Genomic DNA, 23,931 nt, shown 5'->3' on the forward strand with positions numbered 1-23,931 from the left:
GTCATCAGCTTATCAGAAAAAGCAAATAACCCATTGACATCATCAGCTTCAGAGGCATGAGTTGCCCTTGACATGTGTGCCCCGACCACGTTTCCTACACGTGTACTACTTCAAACATTGCCCTCCAAGTGTGTTCATCCTTCTGGTGCTGGGTCACTGAGCAAATCACCTTGGGGCAAGATGAACAGGGCCAAGTGGAACAAAGGGAGGTGGGGAACCTCTGTCCTGGTTCTTTTGTTCTAGATTCCACTTGGTTATACATGAACCCTAGCAACAAAATGGTTATTCTTCCTCCTTGTAAAATGAGGGGGTTGATCCAGGTGGCCATTAAAGTCCTTCCAGCTCTAGATCTAGGTATGCTACGCTTGGATGCCAGTGATGGTTTATGTCTGCTCAGCTCCTCTCCTCTGCCCTCTCTACCTCGACCAAGAAGATAAACCGATTCATGTGAGCAGGTGAATAATCGTTAATACGAATAACTCAGAATCTGCCTAGGATCCACATGTTATATTTATTATATTACTTATTATTATATATTATTATTTACTAATTTGATTTTAAAATTATTTATTATTTACTTATTTATATATTATTACTTGTCATCATGAGATTATATTTATATTATGAAAGTGCTTTACAAAAGCACTTAGCACAGTGCCAGGCACACAATAGGTGCTTAATAAATGCATATTCCCTTTCTCTTTCCCCTTTTTATTATTGCCATCTTTGGAAACTGACATGTTAATAAAAGAAAATGGAAAATCCTCAGTGGGGCTCTTGATCAATGCTTAATTGATGAAAGTCAGGAAAGATGTCCTCGGTCTTATTCCTCATTATCCTCTATATATCTAAACACCCAAAAAGTTATTTGGGATTGGAGCCGAATAGAGTTCCCTGGAATGAGCCAACAGAAATAGTGACATGGGTCTCATTACCTGACTGTCAGGTTGAAGGAAACATTTCAACTTATGCTGAATATTTTAACATCATTGATGGCTGCATTAACCCAGTGGGGGCAGACTGTAGTGGGGCACAAGTCAATTCATCGCTGATCACACACAGATTAACCCTTTTCCAATCTGGGGATGCATGGGTCAATGTTTTACTGATCAGGTTCACTGCCCTCTTTTCAATGTCCCTGCTAGAGAATCCTCAGGGCAGCCTTACAAATGAGGAGCCTGGAAGCTGGTGGTTTTGTAACCTCTCCTGGGCATAGAGAGTCTACAGTAGACAAAGAAACCAGCACCAGGTGGCAGGGCATGAGGGCAGTGGGGCAAGTGTGACCATAGGATAAGCCTAGGGAAAGCTCACCTTACTGGTTTAGGTGGTAGCTGAGGCAGCCTCCTTGTACAGCACTCCTGTGCACACACTCTGGGATGCAGCCAAGTTGGCTATGGTAGAGGCTTCTCTTCCCTTCCTCACCCTGCACCTCTCCCCTCCCCCATCTCCAGATGGTTTGTCTCAAGGATGTGCTAGAAAGATACTGCTTCAATTTCAGGAAAAGTCAATCGCTCAATGAGAAACAAATCTGAGCTGTGGTCCAGTTTCCTCAGCCTAACCTGTCTGAAAATGACTCCTTCCTGTGCAGCATCATCTTTGCTCACACATGGCCTTCTGTCTCTCATTTCTATTCCTTTGCACTGGAGGACCCCAGGCCTGGAATGCACTGCCTCCTCTCTATCTCCTCATTGAATCTCTCTCTTTCTTCTAGTTACAGGTCAAGTTCCATCTTATAAATGACATCCTTCCTGTTCTCTCCAAACTACCTTGTGTATCAAGAGCATGGTTGATGAGAGGCTCTTCCTCAAAGCAGATAGAGTATATTTTGCTGCCAAATCACATGGGGAGGCTTTGTGAGTTAACTTCTGGTAGTGCCTGATGACACATAATGAAAAGCCTGATTCTCTACTTTAGGACATGTGCTCAGTTTTCCTGTCTGCTAAGTACATGGCAAACAAAAGAATTTTTTATTGGTTGCTGAGCTGGATCTGTCTCTGTCAGGGGCAACTGGGCCCCTTTTCTCCTTCTTTGGCACCAGTGAGGAGGATGTGCTGCCGTGGGCATACATGTGGAGGTGGGATCTTGGCCTGTTTCTCAGAAAAGTCATGTGCTTATAGTCCTGCTGGAGCTGAGAGGGGGAAGGGCCAGTACCGGGCAGTCTATTCTCTCCACCCACGCTGACCTAAATCCATGAGCACATATCTCCGCTTTTGTTTCTTTGAATCTTGCCTTAGGTGAAGGAATACTGGAGATGGAGAGGATTAGGCTATGATCTTGTGGGCTTCAAAAGGCCACCAGACGTCTGGGAGCAAGAGTCCAGGTCAGAGTTTTCAGTCATCTGAGCCTGGTTCACCAGGGTATCCAGGAAGGCCTGGGGCCCAGCCCAGTAATGGATTGATGCTACAGCCAAGATGTTGGTTACTGTAAGAGGGAGGGACTCATCCATCCACTATGTTGCGTTCTGCAGTGAACTTGGGGGGGCAGACACTTTGTAGCAACTTTTAAAAAGCGTGAGTCTGTTCCTGAGGACTAAGATGGTATAGGGAAGAGTGCTGGGGGGAAATGATTATATTCGTGTACTTGAAATATCTTCTCAGTAAATACCCCTTCGTAAATGGTGTCGTTCAATTGTGTCCAACTCTTCGTCATCCCATTTAGAGCCTCCTTGGAAGAAATACTGGAGCAGTTTGCCATTTCCTTCTCCAGCTCATTTTACAGATGAGGAAACTGAGGCAAAAAGGTTAAGTGACTTGTCCAAGGTCACACAGCTAGTAAGTATCTGAGGGAAGATTTGAACTTAGAACTTCTTGATTCCAGGCCCAATGCTCTCTCCACCTAGCTACCCTTGTAAAAGCTGATTGATGTTAATTGGTCGAAAGAAACTAAGGCACCAATGACCTGCAGTTGATATTGAAAACAAGGCACTGGAATGGAAGCTGAAACTGATAGCATTAGAGAAGGGTCACTCCGACCCCTGAGGGGTGCTCCTTAAGCCCTGAGGAGGAGATATAGCTTTGTTCTGGGTGAAGTGACTGTCAGTGTAGAAGTTTGGATAAAGATGCCCAACATCATATGACTTCATTTATGTTTAACTCCCCCATATTTAAAATGGCATAGGAGATAAAGCACTGGACCTGGAGTCAGGAAGACCTGAGGTCAAATCCAGCCTCAGACACAAGCTATGTGACCCTGGGCAAGTCACTTAACCTCTGTCTTCTTCAGTTTCCTCAAATATAAGATGGGAATAATGATAGCACCTAACTCCCAGAGTTTTTGTGAGGATGGAAGGCAACAATGTTTATAAAGCACTTTGCAGTCTCAGACACAAGCCGTGTGACCTTGAGCAAGTCACTTAACCTCCATCTGCTTCAGTTTCCTCAAATATGAGATAGGAATAATGATAGCACCTAACTCCCAGAGCTTTTGTGAGGATCAAAAGCACTTTGCAAACCTAACTACATTTATTTTCTATATAATTATACATGTACTTGTTGTCTTCCATGTTAGAATATGCATCACAGCAGTCTTGGTATCCTTAGTGTGTAGCACAGCTCCTGATACATAGCAGGTACCTAATAAATGCTTATTGGTTGACTTATTTTGTATTAATTAATGTAAGTATTCTCCCCCGAATACGATATAAGCTCTCTGAGGTCAGGGACTACATTATTTTATTTTTTGTTTGTATTCCCAGTGCCTGGCATAGTCCCTGACACATATTAGGAGTTTAATAATGCTTGTTAATTAATTGATTAAAGAGGGACAGGATTCCTAAAATAGTTCAGTTCAACAGAAAATTATTAAGAGCCTACTTTGCACAAAGAACTATGCTAGGTGCTGAGGCTATCAAGGCAAAAATAAAAGAGTTCCTGTCTTTGAGGGGCTTGGGTTCTATTTTAGGAAATAGTGGGAAAAGAACTGAACCCTGAGTCAGGACACACTAGGTTCAAATTCTGTCTTGGACATGGAGTTCCATGGTTCCTGAATGGGCTTTGATGGTTAGGGTTCAGCCTGAGCCAGAAGCCTACTCATGTTCTCTAAATTGAGCAGACTTGTCTCCTTTTGAAAGACTCCTCCTTCTGCTGAAAGGACCTGCAGGTACTTGGTCAGCTGCAGAAGACTGCCAAGAGAAGGTCTCTTAAAGGGATGGTATGATGGTGTGCCAGTCCCCAAATCCATCCTTAAGTATGTGCAAGCTGTCTTAGCCCTAGGCTGCGGACTCTTAGAAGCAGAGATAAGTAGATCTCCTGGGAAGGTGATTCTCTTTGCAGAGGCCAAAGGATCTGTGAAAGTAAAATGCTCAAGTAGGATGTCCCAGCACCCCACTCCCTTCAGCCAGAGCTTTACGCATTTATCATCATGGACAGAGACATCTTTACAGCCTATTGGAAACAGAAAGACAGCAGGGATGGGGTTGCAGAAAGCCATTCTCTCGGGGACCTCAGAGTCCAAAGCATGGATGGGAACCTAGAGCCATTGTTCCCCAAGAGGGAACATCAATAGAATCATAGGCTTAGAGCTGGAAGGGACCTAGGAAGAGACCATTCAGACCAATGGTTTTATTTTATAAATACGAGGACAATGAAATCTAGGCATGAAAAAACAAAAGGCATCAATAAAATCTGTTTTAAAATAGTGGAAAAGAGATAGATAGATAAGATAGACAGATGGATAGGTAGATAGATAGATAGATAAGATAGATGGAGGGATAGGTAGCTAGATTGATAGATAGGTGGGTAGATAGGTGGGTAGATAGGTAGATAAGATGGATGGATAGGTAGATAGATAGATAGATAGATAGATGGATGGATGGATAGATGGATAAATGAATAAGTAAATAAATATGAGGACACAGAGGCCCAGAATGGAGAAGTACGTTTCCCAAGGTCACAGAAAAAATAAATAGCAGAGTCAGAGAGTATGGCAGCAGTGCTGGTTTGCTATTAACAACTTCGGTGACCCTGAGGAAGTCACTTACCCTCAGGTGTTTTTATTTTTAATTTATAAAATAAGGTGGTAGGACTAGGTAACCCCTAAAGATCCTTCTAGCCTACTGGATTTTGAATCAGAGGCTTTAGGCTAAAAATCCCACTTCTGCCACTTACTTAGTATTAGTGTGACCTCAGGTGATAGAGATTGACTGCTTCTGGGTCTCAGATTCTTCATTTGAAAATGAGGTCAGACAAAATCATGTCTAAGTTATGTTCCAGTGGTAACTGTATCATTGTAGTCCTGTGGATTCTTGAACTCTGAAGCCGGTGCTCTGGGCCATGGTAGGAGAGGAGATCAGCCATGGCCAGTCAAATGAAGTGAAGCTTTGTTTCCCATGGAGCCCAGTGCATAGGCTGCTGGTCTTGGAGTCCTGAAGATCTGTGTTTGAATCTTGCCTCCAACATTGGGTAAGTCACTTTAACTCTCAGATCCTCAGTTTCCTCGTCTAGAAAGTGGGGATAACAATAGCACTTTCTTTGTAGAAGAGACAGAATGAGATAACATATGAAAATTGCCTTACAAAACTTACGAAGCTATATGAATGCTGCTGCTGCAGTGACTGTTTAGGGCTATTTGGGGTCATGTACTAAGCCAGAAAAAGAACAAGGCCATCAGCAAAACACCCAGGAAAAACCAGGCTCTTGGCTCAGACTGTTGCTGCAGATTACAGAGGAGCCTTGATTAGCAATGCCGACGAATTAATTTTCAAGCCAAAATGGAGCTTTTCCCCCCAGTCACCAGATCAATGGCAGGGGCACATGCTTTTACTAAACTTTCCATGGGAGGCAGGATTAGAATTTATCAGCTCCCCGGCTCTTGATGTCAGATGTGTTCTTGCTCCCTTGCCCCTAGAAGAGTCTGATTTCCATTGCTTAGATGATGATCCCCCCAATCTTTTTCTCCCCAGCCTTTTTTTCCATTAAGAAAATTGCAATGCAATTATGTGTTAATTGATCAACTACTGAAAAAGTTCTTCTGAAAAAAGATCTAGGGGTCTCAGTAAGTAAATATAGAGTGCAAACTCTATATGTGCCCATTGTGTACTATGGCAGGCAGAAGAGCTAAGTCAGCCTTGGGCTGCATTGAGACATGTTATGTCCTAGACTGATAACCCTCATGTCATCTGCCCTTGTCAGTGCTGAGTTCAGTTCTAGGTGTCAGTTATTCAGTTGTTTTTCAGCTGTGTCCTACTCTTCATGACCCCTTTTGGGGTTTTCTTGTCAGAGCTACTTTAGTGGTTTGCCATTTCTTTCTTATATATTAAGAAACTGAGGCAAACAGGGTTAAGTGACTTGCCCAGGGTCACACAGCTAGCGTCTGAAGCGGGATTTGAGCTCAGATCTTCCTGATTCCAGGCCTGGCACTCTATTCACTGCACCACTTAGTTGTCTGGGTATCACATTTTGGGAAACACTTTGATAAATTGAAGAGCGTCCAGTATGAAAAGGAGCCTAAAGTTCTTGCTGCTTGAGCATTAGTTGAAGGAACTGGGGAGGTTTAGACTGCAGAAGACTTGGGCATATCTTACATGTCTTCATGTAAAGAACTGTCATGTGGAAGAGCTATTAGATCCATTCTGCTCCATCCCATAGGAAAGAAGGAGGGGGAATGGGTGGAAGTTAAAAGAGGAAAAATTCAGCTGGATTTCATTCTCTCTGTATCCCTAATATGTAGCAAAGTCAATCAGTCAACTATTATGCATCTATTATGTGTCAGGCACTGTGCTAAGTGTTGAGGATACAAAAAGAGGCAAAAGGCAGGCCCTGCCCTCAAGGAGCTCACAATCTAACGGCATCTAGTAGGCTTGTTGACTGATTGATTGATGGATATGAAGGGAAAAAAATCCACTTCCTAATGATCAGAGGTATGTGAAAGTGTAATGGACTGCCCCAGTGGTGGGATTGGGAGGGGTGGGGTCCCCCTCACTGCACTAAGGCTGGATGGATATCAGTTAGATATGTCGTAGCAGGGATCCTTCTTCAGTATGTAATGGTTGGAGTGGACGGCCCCAACGTACCTCCCAAGTCAGATCATGTGTTCATGTGATGCTGTGTGATTGGCCCAGTGCTTATGAAAAGATTAGAGGACAAGAACTTGCCTCTGGTAGAGAAGATAAGACATACCTGAGTGAAAACAGCAACTGATTTAGAGGCAAAATATAAGCAGGGAGGTACGGGTCCTATAGGGCAGTTGAGTGGTGAAGTGGATAGCGTGCAGGCCTGGAGTCAGGAAGACTTATCTACCTGAGTGCAAATCTGGCCTGATGCTTACTAGCTGTGTGACCTTGGGCAAGTCACTTAACCCCATTTGCCTCAGTTTCCTCATCTGTAAAAATGAGCTGAAGAAGGAAATGGCAAACCACTCTAGTATCTTTGCCAAGAAAACTCCGAATGGGGTGACGAAGAGTTGGTTAAGACTGAAAAACAACTGAATAGATCCTGTACATTAAATCCTGGCAAGATTCTAAGGGAAAAATCACTGTAGTGGTACAGTAAGAATAATTCATAATAATAGCGATAGTTAGCATTTCGATATCACTTTAAGGTTTGCAAAGTGCTTTACAGATACTATCTCCTTCTAGCCTCAGACAACCCTGGGAGGTGAGTGCTCTTACTGTCCCCATTTTACAGATGAGGGAGCAGGGTCACATAGCTATTAAGTGTCTGAAGTAGGATCTTTCTTGAATCCAGGACTTACTACACTCAATAATAATGATGAAGATAGCAACAAGCATTTATATAACACTGTGCTAAGCTTTTTACAACGCTGGGAAGTAGGTGCTATTTATTATCGCCTTTTTACAGTTGAGGAAACTGAGGCAGACAAGGTGAAATGACTTGCCCAAGGTCATACATCTAGTAAGCATCTGAGGCCATATTTAACCTCAGGTCTTCCCAACTCCAGGCCAAGTGCTTTACCCACTGACCAATCTAACTGCCAAGGAAAAGTGGACTTATTCTGAAAAAGAGGAAAGTTCAGTTCTTTCTTAGGGGTCAGGCAGTGTATTAGACCCTGTAGGGGTAGGAAGAAGGGGAGTATAGAGCTGGATAAGACAGGTTCATTGCCTTTCAGAGGAAGAAGACATCCCAGGTCCTTTAGGCCCCAAGAGGACGCCTTTCCCTCTACATTTGAGTATATTACTGAAAAGACAAAAGTAATCCCAGATCTGCTGTTTAGAAGATGGGAGACATATATAACCTATGTCAAATCGCTTACCATCTTAGGGAGGGGGGAGGGAGAAAATTTGGAAAACAAAATTTTATAAAAAATGAATATTAAAAATTTTCTTTACATGTAATTGGAAAAAATAAAATACTATTAAAAAAAGAAGACATGAGACTTTGGACCAGTAAACTCACCTTTCTGAGCCTCTATTTAAAAAGAGAGTCTTGGACCTCTAAGGTGCCTTGTGCTTAGCACTGTGCCTGGAACATAGTAGGTGCTTAATAAAAGTTTATTGATTAGTTAACCATTAATATTAATTAATTAATGTTAATCAATCAATCCAAGATGTCTTCCAGGTTGGAGTCTACGGTCCTACGAACCATTAGTTAGTTTTTTCTGTTGTACACTCTGAGCACGTGAAGATTTTGAGTCAAGTGGCTTTGCACATGTGGCAGGTCACAGAATAGCCAACTGCTCCCTATCCCCCTAAAGCTTAGTCTTTACGCCAAATTTTTTTCTCTTAAAAACAAACAAGCAAACAAATGATAGTTGTGGAATTTTCCTTGTGGGAGCTAGAGAAAGTCCTAAGGATGCCGCATATTCGCATCGTCTCAGCGTTCTTCACAGATCAGGACTATCAAAGTCCTACCTGAGCCCAGAGAATTAGGCAGAGGGAGGAGGGACAAGATGCTCACAGATGCTGTTCTACTAACAGTCCTCCAGGGCCTGGCTCCACCACGGCATTTAATTTCCATCTCATCTATTACTCAGACCAAGTGTGAAAGTAGTTTCTATAGTTACTGGGCTCAGGCAACATCCCCACCCAGGTCTGCGCCATCTCCACTCTCTCAACATTGGCTCACAGAATCCCAGAGGATCTCAGGGTTGGCGAGTTGGCAGGGATGTTCAGAGGCTATCTGTCTTGTCTAAATTCTGTTTTTGAACAAGGATCAAACTTTCTACAACACAGTCAGTAAACGATTATTAAGCACCTACTATGTGCCAGGCACTGTGCTAAGTTTGTTTTTAAGAAAAAAAAGTTGGGTGTAAAGAGTAAGTGTTAAGGGGATAGGGAGCAGTTGGCTATTCTGTGACTCTCCAAAGGAACAAAGCCACTTGATGCAAAATCTTCAGGTGCTCAGGGTTTGCCACCGAAAGAACTAACTGATGGTTCAGAGGATTGCAGATTCCAACCTGCAAGACATCTTGGATCGATTAATTAATATTAATTAATTAATATTAATGATTGACTCAGGGAGGGGGAGCTCACAGCTTTCTGAGGCAATCCACTCCACAATGGGGCCACTCTGATTGTTAGAAAATTCTTCTTGAAATCTAGCCTAAATCTGCTTTCTGCAACTTTGACCTACTGCTTTTGGCAAATTACCCAGAAGGCCAAAGACAACAAGTAGAATCCTTCTTCCAGCCCATCTGATACTTGAAGATAGCTCTCATACCACATCCCCCTCTATTTCCATCCCCTCACCTCCATATTCCTGGACACTGATTCTCTTAAATGAAGCCCTAGTCTATACAAGCCTTTTTGGCTCCCATATCACTAAACCACATTCTGTTCTGGGTGGCACATTTGAGGGAGTACAGCCTTGGGAGGTAAAGCATGAAAGTATTATCATACCCCTTTTATAGGTGAAGAAACTGAGGCTCACAGATGAAGTGATAGGGACTTGAATGGTAGTATAGTAGAAAAATCTCTGGCTCTGGAGTCAGAGGAGCTGGGTTTGAATCCTTTCTCTGATACTATCTGAGTGATCTTGGGCATGTTTCTGGGACTCAGTTTCTTTATTTGTAAAAGAGAGGATTGGTCTACATGGACTCTCCCTTAGAGATTTGTGATCTGTGAACCTTGTTCAGTGCCTGGCAGATAGTAGGCACTTAATAAATGCTTACTGATATGTCAGTGAACCCAGGACTATTGACTCTAAATTTTGATCATCCCAGCTGAAAGTTTTTTTTTCCCATTGTATCTTTTATAGAATTAGTGTCAATCCTTTATCTTCCCTATTGAATGGTAAACTCTTCCAAGGAGGGCCCTTTTGTCGTAGGCAAAGAGGTGAATTTCGATGTTATGTGATGTAAATTTTCACCACCATTCTAGCTATCCAAAGTACGGGCACTCCTTTGGGTCCTCTTGGGGCTCTGACCTCAGCGCTCAGTTCTAAAGTGGAATGTAGACCTTTTTCCTTCCTCTCCTTCCTCCCTTCCAAGGGAGAGCAAGCTCCTCTGAAAAGATTCCAGCAAGTTTAATATGAGTCAGCTGTGTGATATGGCAAACAGGATGATTATATTCCAGCTTAGCTGAACTACAGAACTCCTTTCCCCTCCGCCAGGCTTTTATCCAGGTTGTACCCACTGCCTGGAATTTTTGTCCAAGTTGTATCCAATGGCTGGAATAACCCTCCATCTTCATCTATTTCCCAGAATCTTTGTTTTCCTTCAAGGCCCAGCCCCAGTGCCACATCTTCCATGAAGCTCTCCCAAATCCTTCTTAAGTAGTGGTCTCTCAGTTTTCCTTGTATCATTTATATACTTATTTATATAGCCATTAGATTGTGAGCTCCTCGAGGCCAGGAACTGTCTTTTGCCTCTTTTTGTATCCCCGGTGCTTAGTACCATGCCTTGCACATAGTAGACGCTCGATGAATGTTTATTAATTGATCGATTGCATATGTTGTAGCCACCTAGTGAATGTAAGCTCCAAGAGGGCAGGGATTGCTTTTGTCTTTGCATCCCCAGGGCCTTGGACATAGAAGATAAATTATTTGAATTGAGTTCAAATTCTGGTGGCTCTTTAGTACCTCCAGGATCAAACAGGAGCTTCTTTTCTTGGTGCTTAAAGCCAAACCTACTTTTCCAGTCTTATTATACATTACTCACCTTTAGTCTAGAATCTATGATCCAACCAAACTAGTCTTGATGCCCTTTGTAGACTGTATTCAATCTCCTCTCTCCACACCTTTGCATAGACTGTCCCTCCTACCTATTACTACTCTCCTTCTCTAGCTCCACCTCGAATACTTAGTTTTCCTACAAAGCCCCAATTAAAATGCTACTCCTTATGCCTTTCCTGATCTCCCAAGTTGCTAGTGGCTTAAATTTGTTTTGCATTTATTTGCATAAAAGATTATCTTCCCCTATCAAATGTAAGCTCTTAAAGGGTAAGGAAGCTTTCCTTTTGGTATTTGTATCCCCGTTCCTAGCACAGTGCCTCCCTGGCACAAAGTAGGCACTTAAAATGCTAGTTGAATGATTGGTTGATTGAATTTGGCTGAAGAAAAGCTTTATTAAGAAAGGTCTAGTATTCAGGCCAAGGTAGATGGTCTCTGCCCAATCCCATATGGAGTATTTTCTGCCATAAGCAGGAGCAATGCCAGAGGAAGATAAACTGGATAGTGAAGGGTCTCAGTTTATTCTGTAAGCAACCATTGAAGGAACTAGAAATATTTAGACTGGAGAAGTCTGAGGACAGACATGATAACTTATCTTCAAGTATTTGGCCATCTCAGCTTTGAAGGGTAGTTAGATTTGTTTCTGCTTGGACTTATCTTCAAGTATTTGGCCATCTCAGCATTGAGGGGTAGTTAGATTTGCTTCTGCTTGGCTCCAGAGGGCTCCATGGGAGCCATGGGAAAAATTCAGAAGGAATCGAAGCTTGAATCGCCACACTAGTCATTCAAAGGGAAAATGGGCTACTCTGGGAGCTGTTGGATTCTTTCTCATGGCTGTCTTTGAGTAAAGACTGGATTATCACTTGTCAGGGCTAACCTAGAAGAATTTTGGTTAAAGCATGGGTCGAACCAGCCAGCCACTAAGGTTTCTTCCAGCTCTGAGATTCTGGAACTCTGGGTCACTGTTGGAGAGTTTCGATTTTCAGCCCAAGGCATCTTTTCAAAGCATTATTATTTCTAGGATGACAAAGGGCAAAATTGGGAAGCAATGAGAAGAAAATGCCTATATGTGGTGAAAGGCCAAACGGCATCGTTCATTAACAGCTATAATTATCATGAGGGAGGGGGCAGAGAGAAAAATAGACTTCCCCTCCCCAGAGTTTCTTCCAATAGCCTGATTTGCACAGTGCAAGGTGTGAAGCCAAGTGTTGGACTAGGGTTTAAGCTCAAAAAGCTCTGTTCAATGAGCTACATTCCTGGAAGGCCTGTCAGGCTTTAGTGAGCCCTCAATACCTTCCCTCTTGAGCCAAGGATACCAACTGGTGTGTATGTCACTTACCCAAGCTCAGCCATTAGTCTAGCCTAAAGCCACAATGAGTTCAATTAACTGCCAGGGCCGCTAATTAGGGCTGAAAATGGAAGGACTGCCGTGCACTGGTCTCCTCTGCATTTTAGTTCTATGAATCTGAGGTCCAGTTGGCTGGAAGCCATGCTCCCCACTAGCTGTCAGCAAAATTGGGAAACAGGAGGACAAAGAAAGATCTGAGAGAAACACTGAAAAAATTGGACTTAGCGGGGGTGTGCTAACCAGTGCTGCTTCCCTTTTGGCTCTAAGTTCTGTTCAGTTGGAGCTTTCTAAGAGTGGCTGCATGTACGTGGGCTTGCCCTCCCAGGTAGCTGCTGGAGGGAGCTTTAATCTATCACTCTCCATGAGGGCAGTACATGGGATTCTGGGCTTTTCCAAGTTTGGGGGGGGAAGGGAGAGAGAGGAAGAAAGAAAGAAAGTAGGAAAGAAAGAAAGAAAGGAAGGAAAGAAAGAAGGAAGAAAGGAAGGAAGGAAGAAAGAAAGAGAAGGGAAGGAAGGAATGAAAGGAGAGAGGGAGGGAGGGAGAAAGGAAGAAAGGAAAGAAGGAAGGGAGAGATGGAGGGAGAGGGAGGGAGAGAGAAAGAAAGAGAAAGAAAGGAAGGAAAGGAGATAGGGAGGGAGAGAGAAAGGAAAAAAGGAAGAAAGGAAGGAAGGAAGGGAGAAATGGAGGGAGACAGGGGAGAGAGAAAGAAAGAGGGAGGGAAAGGAAGAGAAGGGGAGAAATAGGAAGAGAGAAAGAAAGGGAAAGAGATAAAGAAAGAAGGAAAAGGAAAAATAAAGGAAGGAAGGAAAGAAGCCCAGCTTTTCCAGTGTCCTAGTGACCTGGAAAAAGTAAAAAACTGCACCTCAGGTGTTTCTCAGTATTTTATTACCCACTTAGCATCCTCTTAGAGTCATTCATTCATTCATTCATTCATTCATTCATTCATTCATTCATTCATTCAACAAGTCTTCAATAAGCTTCTCCTATGTGCCAGGTACTGAAAACACAAAGAAAAACATGAAAACAGTCCCTGCCTTCAGGGAGTTTACATTTTTCTTGGGGCCAGGGAACAGACAGGCAGGAAACAAGCATTTATTAAGCACCACTACATGCCAGGTACTGTGCTAAGTGCTTGACAAATGTTATTTCATTTGATCCTCACAACAGCCCTGTGAGGTAGGTACTATTATGATTCCCATTTTACAGTAGAGGAAATTGAGGCTGAGAGAAGTTAAGTGACTTGCCCAGCATCACACAGCTCATCAGTGTCTGAGGCAGGATTCGAATTCAGGTCTTCCTGATTCTAAGCCTAGTGCCCTAGCCACTGCACCACCTAGCTGGCTAAGTGTGAATGAATGTTCAACTGTACAAAGATAAGTGTATACAAAATGTTTACAAAGTAAATCTTTTTCTGTTTACCTCTACCTCTCTCTGTCTCTCTCTCCCTCCCTCTCTCTCCCTTTCTCTCTCTAACTCTGTCTCTGTCTATCTGTCTCCCTCTACCCTTCTGTAACTCTCCCTCTCCATCTGTCTCTGTCTGTGTGTCTGTCTCTCTCTTTCTCTCTCTCTAACTCTGTCTCTCTGTCTCTCTCTCTCTCTATCTCTCTCTGTCTCTTTCTCTCTGTCTCTCTCTGTCTCTCTGTCTCTGTCTCTCTGTCTCTGTCTCTCTCTCTCCATCTTTTTTAAAATTGGAAACTTAGAGGTGGAAGGAAACTTACTGTGTAGTCAGTCCCTCAATTCATACCTGAGCATCCTTCACAATATTCCAGGCTCTGTTTGAACAAATAAAGGAATAGTTCCTCCTACCAAATATGGATGATGTAGGACTCTCCAGAGATTGGCAAAAATTCTCAAAGAAATATTGAAAGTGCCTTATATGATCACACAGCATTGTTTCCAGAAATCATTCAACCTGAAGTCATAAGCTCTGAGTTCAAATTCTGACCCTGGTGTTTACTTCCAGCGTGACCGTGGTCCACTTAGCTTCTCTGGATCTCAGTTTTTTCATCAGTAAAATTAGGAAGTTGGATGAGACTCTCTCTGAGGTTCCTCCTAGCTCTAGACCTATGACATTTGACTAATGACAGCAGATACACCTCTGAACTGGGAATCAGGAAGACCTGAGTGTAACTCCTACTTTAGATACTTCCTAGCTGTGTGATCCTGGGCAAGCTGCTGCACCACTCTCAGCCTCAGCTTCCTCATCTGTAAAATGGAGATAACAACAGCATCTATCTCAAAGGATTGTTGTCAGGGTCAAATAAAATTATACATGTATATTATATATATTATATAAATGTGCTTTGCAAACCTTACAGTGCTACATAATTTGACATTGCTTTTATCATGCTTAAACTTCATAAGGAATACGCATGAATCCTAAGTACTTAAATCTAGTATTTGAATTAACCTATCAACAGAACATCACAACTGGGGATTCTGCTAACAACATTTTAAGGTTGTTGCTGTTGTTCAATCTTGTCTGATTCCTGACCTCATTTGGGGTTTTCTTGGCAAAGATACTGGAGCGGTTTGCCATTTCCTTCTCCAGCTCATTTTACAAATGAGGAAACTGAGGCACAAAAGGTTAAGTGATTTGCCCAGGGTCACACAGGTAGTAAGTATCTGAGGCAAGATCTGAATGGAGAAAGAAGAGTCTTCCTGACTCCAGGCCTGGCTCTCTGTCTATCCACTATGCCACCTAGCTGCCTTTGAGGTTCACTAAGCACTTAACGTTTTCTCATTTGGTTTCCGTTACAACCCTGTGAGATAGTGCTTTGGGTCTTATGATCACCATTTTACAGGTGAGAAAATTGAGTCTGAGAGAAGTGAGTGACTGTCCCAGGGTCACAGAGATGGGTATCAGAGGCAGGGTTTGATCTCTATCTCCTGATTTCAAATCCAATAGTCCTTCCAGGACTATGGAAACAAAACACAATTATTACATCAACAGAGGGTGAGAATATTTTATTAGGACCCTTCCAAAATTTTAGCTTTTTTCTCAGCTGTACACATTTCCACTGTCATAAGCACTTGTCCTCGTTTTGGACAACTACAGAATCACATCTCAGAGTTGGAAGGGATATTGGCAACCATCTTGTGTCCATCCTATACTTTAACAAGAATCCCTAACACATCATAAGTGGTCAGCCAACTTTTGCTCGGAGACCCAAGAAAGAACCTATTACTTTCCATGATAGCCCATCCCATTTGGGGAAAAGTCTAATGGTGAGTTTTGCTCTCCATCAGTCATTCCCTACTAGTCAGGGCCTCAGTCTTTCATTCTCCATGAAGCCAGTTTTGGGAGAGAGAGACAGAGAGAGAGAGAGACAGAGAGAGAGAAAGAGAGAGAGAGACAGAGAGAGAGAGAGAGAGAGAGAGAGAGACAGAGACAGAGAGAGAGAGACAGAGACAGAGACAGAGAGAGAGGAAGAAGGAAGAAAGAGAAAGAAAGAAAAAAAGAGAGAAAGAAAAAGGAAGGGAGAAGGTAAAAGAAAGAAGTATAGAAAGAAAGGAAGGAAAAAAGAAAGGAAGACAGAAAGAAAAAGAGGGGGAAGGAGGGGAGGGAGAGGAAGAGAGAGAGAGAGGGAGAAGAACAGAAAGAGAAAAAAAGGGAGAAAGGAAGGAAGGAAAGAAGGAAGAAAGAAAAGAAAGGAATGAAAGAAAAATAGAAAGAGAGGGAGGGGGAGAAAGGAAGGAAGGGAGGGAGAGAGAAAAAAGAAGAGAGAGAGAAAGGAAGAGAGAGGAAGGAAGAAAAAGGAAGGAATCCCAGCCTTTTCAGTGTTCTAGTGATCTGGAAAAAGTGAATCAGCCATTGTCATTATGTATTAGCTTTTTCATCCAAATTGGCAACTGCTTTGACTCCAGATCTTCATATCCAGCCTTGAATTTATTGGGATTTTGCTCATAGGATTTTGAGCTGGAAATGACCTTAGGGATCATTGAATTCTAGACTCAGAATTGGAAAGTTCCTCAGAGGCCACCTTGTCAAATTCAAGAAAGACTCTCTTCTACATCTCACTTCAAAAGCTGTCATCCAACCTTAATGGGAACCCCTCCAGAGAGGGGGAGCTCAGTACCTCCTCAGGCAGTTTATAACACTTTTGAACAGCTCAAATTGTTAGGAAAGATGTTCTGACTGTCAGGCTTCACTTTATCTCTTTCTGTTCATTGCTTATTTTCTTTGTCCTGGACTAGAAGCTTTTCAGTGCAAATTAAGAGAACATTAACTTTCTTTATATATTATTATACATAAAGATAAATACCTTTGCATATCCTATCATAGTGTTGACTCCTTTTGGGCTCACAACTCACTAAAATCCTCAGGTTTTTTTCAGCTGACCTGATATTCAGCTATGTCCCAATCTTGACTTGAGAAATTTGAATTTTTGAATGTAAGAATAGATTTAAAAATATTCCTACCCAAAGAGCAGCCTTTTCTCAGAATGGGTCAGGAGCACACAATCCTTTACACAAGCAAACGCTTGACAAATGGCTTCAGAATTATTGGATGGAAGTAAATACAGGACAGAGATCAGAAATAGCAATGAGGATTTGGGGCCAGCTACGTGACCCAGTGAGTAGAGCACTGGCCCTGGAGTCAGGAGGACCTGAGTGCAAATCCGACCGCAAACACTTGACACATCTACTACCTGTGTGACCTCGGGCAAGTCACTTAACCCCAATTACTCTGCCAAAAAAAAAACAAAAATAAAAACAATAAAAAGAAATAATAATGAGGTTTGGTGGAAAGAGTAATGGAATTGGAGTCAGAGCACCAGGGTTCAAATCCCTACTTTTGACACTTTTTTCCTATGCAACCTTGGCTGTCACTTCACCTCTCTAACCCTCAGTTTCCTCATCTGTCAAATGGGGGGGGGGGTTGGACTGGATAACCTGTGAGGTCATTTAACCTCTGCTTGCCTTAGGTATTTCAATTGTGGAATGACTTTAGAGGTCATCTGATCCAACCTCTCATTTGACAAATGAGGAAACTGAAGTCTAAAGATGTTCAGTGACATATCAAAGGTCACACAAGTAATAAATGGCAGGGACAGGATTCAAACCCAGGTCCTCTCTTTCTAAACCGTGTTGTTCTTCTCCCAAACCATGTCTCTACATAATATTTTTTGGGGGAGGGGGTACATTTCTTTATTTAAAAAATGACACATATTTTCATATTCGACATAGTAACATATGAGCTAGAAGGAACCTCAGAAACTGGCTAGTCAAACCTTTTCATTTTTCAGAAGGGGAACCTGAGGCACAGAGAGGCAAAGTCACTGCCTAACTCTAAGCCCATATGCAAATAGGCGACTAGTGTGCATTTTATCGCATCTTCTACTTTAAGGTGTAGAATGAGTCCTGACTGCATTGGTGGAGGGGTTTTCCTCAATAGGCACTCAATAGAGTAGCAGCTACTGACCAAAAAAAAAAAAAAAATCTGGAATAATGGATAGAATGCTGGAGTTGGAATCAGGAAGACACAAGTTTAAATCCTGTCTCATACATTTACTAGTTATGTTACTAGTCACTGAAACCTTTTTTCGGCCCTGGTTTGCTCAATTGTGAAATGGGGATAATAATAGGACTTACCTCCCAGGGTTGTTGTGAGGATCAAATGATGTGAAATAAGTAAAGTGCTTTGCCAGCCTTAAATGTATGTAAATGTCAGTTATCATTATTATTTTATTATTACAGAGCATTTCAAGAAATATACTAGATTATTTTATTATTTGTCCTGGTTGCACAGAGAAAGAAAAAGAGCTGAGCTTCAAATGTGGATCCTCTGACTACAGGTCTGGCATAATTACCACTTTTTTTGTTCAGGGGTTTCAGTCATGTCTGACTCTCAGTGACCCAGTTTGGGGTTTTCTTGGCAAAGATACTGGAGTGGTTTTCAGTTTCCTTCTCCAACTCATTTTACAGTTGAGGAAACTGAGGCAAACAGGGTTAAGTGACTTGCCCAGGGTCACAAGCTAGTAAGTGTCTGAGGCCAAATTTGAACTCAGGTCTTCCTGATTCCAGGCCCAGCGCTCTATCCTCTGCACCACCTGGCTGCCTCCATTATTTCCACTCCATCCACTATATGGGCCAAGAGTTCTCTTCTCAAATTGTACTTTCGCACTAACTGCCCTGGAAGGCACATGTCTGTGTGTGTGTACTTTCTTTCATTGAGAAATTCAAATGTGCCAATTTATACTGAAGATCTCCCATCTTCTAGGCAGGCAGACCCCTCATTGAGGGGCTTCAGCACCTGCCTCACCCTGCCTACCACTTACTGTCATCTCAGGAACACTCAGAAGGCTTTTAGTAGGGATGTACACATGTGATTTATTTGCAAATACTTTCCAATTCAGAATGAGAGCCTTGCTGAACAGTGTACTTTGTCATCGGGAGTCAACATCCTCTCCACATGAAGAGCAGTGTTACATGATGTAAAGGTTTGTAATTAGATTGTGCAGGGATCCTTAAATCTGCATTTTCATTTACTGAAAGCCAGAGCCTTGGATGGCTCGCTGAAAACCAACTGCCAAGCCTTTCTGGGGAACAATGTGCAGAAAGGAGGGAAGAACGGAAGCCACTGAATGCAAATTTTATTTACAGTTAGTATGTTTATAAATATATATTACATTCTTACAATCTACAATATATTCTAAGTATAATGGATTCTGACTAGTGAAGGATGGGGGAGAGGGAGGAGCAGTGAGCTAAATGGGGCAGTGATGGGGAGTGAAAGAGACGTAAGGATGTAACTGAACCCTGCCAAAAACCAAAAATCCATGGGAAATGTGTGCTGGAAATGCAGCAAAACCAAATTAGCTGGTTTTAGGATTGGGAGCAGGTGATGTCTGGATACTGAAGCCCCAATTTAGGGACATATTTTCTCTTCACCTTCACCTCCATCCCTTAGGATTCCTAATTTCCTTCAACCCACTGGGTCAGGTGTCAAGGATCCCTTTCTTGATCTCTAACAACAACTCCATCCCCACATCCCCACCTCTTCACTAAGTGGGCAATACTCATTCCCTCTTGAAATGGCTTGCTATAATAACCCTTTCTGATGGACATATTATATCCCTCCAAGTAGGCTGTAAGCTTCTGAGAGCAAGGACTAAGGTTTGCTTCCGACTTTGTCTTTCTGCTGCCTAGCAGAGAGTTTGGCTTATTCAGTTAAGTCAGCAAACATGTATTAAGTATTTACCACATGCCTGGCATTGTGCTAAACCCTAGGGGTACAAAAACACAGAGTGGGGGGGGAGAAAGAGGAAGAGTTCCCCACCTCCAGGAACTCACATTCTGATTGGATTAACTAAGGAAAAAGTACAATGATTTTCTTGGTAGACAGATGGTTTTTATTAAGTTCTGGGCTTCTCCTCTTACCCACCTACACATTCATACTTTCAGACCTAGCTTTTGTGTCTTGATGTCTATGGGGTCAAGTCTTCAGATGCGGACACCAGAAAGCAGACTTAGAGATGGCTAATGAAATAGCCCAGTGATCTTTTCTTAAAAGTTAAACGGAGTTGTGTTATTTTGAGTTCAGCATGAATAACACTCATCCTTCCCCTCTAAACCCAATCAGCTACTTTATTAAAATAACCCACATGGGAAGCAAGTACCAAGTGATCCCAGATGGCTTGGTAGAATGAGTCCTGCGAAATGATGCAGAGCTTGAGCGGGGGTGGGTGGGAAGGGCATACAGGAAGGTCAAGGATGATTTCCCAACTTAGTAGAGGTGTAACTAGAAATTCTGTTACTCAAGGAAAATCCATTTGGGTAGGAAGGTTGGAAGAGGAAGAGTACTCCTATTGGGTGCAGCTCCCTGGAGGGTCTAGCCCAAGCCCTGGGGCTGGCAAGCAACTGGGGTGGTTATGCTATGCAGAGGTCCGGAAGTTTCAGAGATTGCAGCTGAGAGGCCCGTGGTAGGGAGGAAGCTAGCTCTGCAGATGCCAGCTATCCTTGGCACCCTCATCCCATCCTAATTCTACCTCTGCAATCCAGAAAACCCTTACTGAAGGCTGGAATGTCTCCCATGACCAGTGACTAAACCCTTATAGAATGGTGGTATTGTGGATGAGGTGTACAAATTGAAATGTTAGAGATGGATGGAGTGAGCTTGCTAAAAAGAAACTGGTTCTTTGAACCTAATCAGAATTCTGTGTCTGGTAAATTGATGCCAGTGTGACTGTCCCTTACTTTAAAAACTAAAGACTACTCCAAAGCACCCCATGGAGTTTATTTCTCATTATCTTATTACACATATGGTTACATCTTATCGGCACGCTTTCCCCCTTTCTCTACGGGGCAATAGTTGCCTGCCTTTTCAGTTACCAAGGAGATTTTCCCGCCTCAGTCATCTGGGGAGTAGGAAGTCACAACAGTCACTTCTCAGTGTCTAGTGTGAAACCAATCTTTGTCCATTATCAATAATGTTCATGGCTAGATATTTTGCTTTTATTTTAGCTGGTGTGCTTTCTTTCATTGATCCATTAAAAACAACTGACCCTAAGTCTTGTTTTTTTTTTTCTCCACAGTTTGTATGGGAGCTACTTGGATTTTGTAATATCCAAATTGCTACATTTATTTAAAAAAAGAGAGAGAGAGTGATAGAGAGAAAAAAGAGAAAGAAATTGTTCTTTCCTGGAAAAGTTCATTGAATCAAATCTTATTTTCGTTTCCAGTTGTGAAATCCTGCCAAGCTTGGCAGACATCAAATAAACCTAACTTTGAATAAGACTTTTGGAATGGGAATTCCTATCTTGACTCTGACTCCCGGACTCATCCTGCTGACTTCAGGTGGTTTTCTGGTCCTCAGCTGATGATGTTGCGCTTCTCTTTTCCTGCCAATTTACTTTCTTCTGAGATATCCTTGTGCCCCACTACCCCAAATTAAAGGCAGAAGGTGAGAGGAAAAACAAATGTTTACCCACGTCCCATTACACCTTTTCATGTAACCTTTCCATGTAGTTTGTCAGCTCTTTACATTCTCCTAGATCCATATCTTGGCAAACCCATTTTATGTCATCCACACTGCTCATTAGGATGGAGTTAACCGTAGGGCATCCCTCATCTGAGGAAATGGTGGTGAAGGTGGTAAATTTCACCCTTTTTCGCTTAGAGGTAGGGGAAGCTGTGGGTTCACTTTTCTGGTCTTTCCCATCAGCAAATGGAGATTCTGAAGACTTGAAAACCTGACCATTAAGACTCTTTTGGGAGTTTGTATTGAGAAGATACTTACTCTCCTCGAAATCTACCCCTCGGTCAATAGCAGTGATCTGCTCTTCCTGTGGGGAGGGGAAATTCAGTTGATTTTCCAAAAGTTCTGTCCGGTTGCTTAACCCCACCCAATCATGTGAATGACTCATGCCCTCTTGCTCCTCAAAAGGAACCTGCTTATGCCTGTATTTCAATGCAAAGGTCACACAGTTAATTAAGAAGACCAAAATAGCAAGGCAGAAGACACCCAAGAGAGCATACATCCCAATCTCTAAGTCACTTAAGCCCCGGGGTGTCTGGGCTAGGTCATTCTCCTCTGTCTCTCCATTGTTCCTTGGGAGATCAACTTGGGCAGGGAAGCTGGTGAAGTCCATGGGGATGGTTTGTAGGTGGCTATTGTCATCTAAAAGATTTTCTTGTTTATTCTTCTTCCAGAAGATGGACCTGTCTGTTGTGGCTCCTCTGCCTTCCATGCGGTCCATGGAGAAATTGCTGAAAAATTGCCCATCTGGCCTCATTCTTTCTTGCCAGGTTGTTTTAGACCTCCTGTCACTGGCATGTGTTTCCAAGTGACCCCTTCCCCCATGTCTGCTGTCACTGGTGTTGGGGTTGGCATCATTCTGGCCAAACTTAACTTTGATATTTCCTGTCCCAATAGCCAGCACACTCTTCCTCTTAGACTTCTGGCATGATTCGCTGATCACCATTTCCACCTTCACCAGGGCACCCTGCCCTTCCTCCATTTCTGCAGTAATAACAGGCCACTTGAATGTGGGATCTTGGTGGATGGAGACCACCTTCTCATCAAGGGATGTCACCATCAGAGAGAAGTCCTTTACGTCATAAATATCCAAGGGCATGACGGAACCATCACTGAATTGGATCCAGCAACTTATGGCAGCTTCCTATTAATAAAGCACACATACAAATCACAAATTAATAAAACAAAAAAGTCTTACTGAAGCCTCAAGGACCTACCTCCAGAGGACAAAGCTAGGAGTAATGCGTAGAAGTTGGGGAGAGGCAATTTTAAATTTGATGCAGGGAAAATTTTCTAACAACTAGAGTGACCAAATTGTGGATCTGGCTGCCTAGAATGGATTATTTCTCACTGGTGAACCACTCACTGAAGATGCTATATACAAGATACTAATCTACCCTGAACCATTCCACCTCAATCCATCCCAACCCAATCCAACCCAAACCATCCCAACCAAACCCAATCCAATCCAATCTGATCTAATTCAACCAACATTTATTAAGTGTTGATTATTATTATTATTAAGACACTTTGCTAAGCACTGAGGATTCAAAGAAAAAAAAGTCCCTTTCCTCAAGGAGTCTCCAGTCCATTGGGAGTGGGGAATACAATAAGTATACAAGTCAGTACATATGAAGCATATACAGAATAACAAAGTAATTTCAAGGGAGAAATATTGCTAGTAACTGAGGGGATCTGGAAAGGCATCACATAAAGAGGTGGTACCTGAGCTGTGTTTAGAAGGGAGTGAGAAAATATAAGATGTAGTGTTGAGGAGGAAGTGGATTTCATTTCCAGAAAGACAGGTGTGAATGTTTGGGGGGTGCAGGAACAGGGGGAGGGACTGAACAAAGTGATGGAGGCACAAGAGGGAATACCATGTATACATTGGACTACATGATCTCTGAGGTCCCTTCCAACTCTGAGATTCTGTGACAATGTGATTTTTTCTCTGTGACTGGCTCTCATGTCCCAAGACAATAGAAATACAAAGGGTGAGCTCTCATACTCAGTGGAAATAAAAGGCAAGACCTACCCTGGCTAAGAAATAATATGAATTTCTATGAAGACATAAAACACATGGCCAGTTTTAAACACTTGGTAATAAGATTTGTTTTTCCTGAAGGTGTTAAAAGAAAGATGTGTCCCCTGGGCTATATGGCTTCTACTTTTGCAGGTAATAAATCACATGTCAAAAGGCATTACTGGTTACTGGGGTTATTTACAAGTGTTATGTGTTTAAATGAAAAGAAAAACATAATATTTACTACATTATTTTATAAGCTGCTTTAATACAAAGGCTTCACTTATTACTCATAACAAACACCAGAGGACACAATCTGAGAGATGATGCCCTCATGGTGTCATGTTTCCTGCCTTTATTAGGTCTTGACTACTCTGTACTCACAGAAGTACATTCTGTATGAGCCTGTGGTTTATGTGCTTTTTGTGGACACTAACAATCAAACCAGCCAGACTCAGAGCTATCTTTTATCTTGTCTGCAGACTTGGCATCTTAGGGCCAATGACAGGCCAGAGA

At 42.5% G+C, this 23,931-nt stretch overlaps 1 protein-coding gene and 1 long non-coding RNA gene across 2 annotated transcripts in view; one reads left to right on the forward strand and one right to left on the reverse strand.

The window, feature by feature from the left end:
- Positions 1-209: 209 nt before the first annotated feature.
- LOC118833400 lies at positions 210-22,149 on the forward strand. The gene is made up of 3 exons (XR_005009319.1): positions 210-455; positions 21,097-21,317; positions 22,067-22,149. It is a non-coding gene; the product is annotated as an uncharacterized LOC118833400 (long non-coding RNA).
- The window catches only part of TMEM132D (transmembrane protein 132D), a 925,255-nt gene continuing 922,603 nt past the window's right edge, over positions 21,280-23,931 (reverse strand). Inside the window, exon 9 of the mRNA XM_036740754.1 lies at positions 21,280-22,536. Coding sequence (XP_036596649.1) covers positions 21,352-22,536 — 1,185 coding nt within the window. The 3' untranslated portion in view covers positions 21,280-21,351. The remainder of the gene's footprint in view (positions 22,537-23,931) is intronic.

Source organism: Trichosurus vulpecula, chromosome 1, assembly GCF_011100635.1.
Source record: "Trichosurus vulpecula isolate mTriVul1 chromosome 1, mTriVul1.pri, whole genome shotgun sequence".
NCBI classification, from domain to species: domain Eukaryota; kingdom Metazoa; phylum Chordata; class Mammalia; order Diprotodontia; family Phalangeridae; genus Trichosurus; species Trichosurus vulpecula.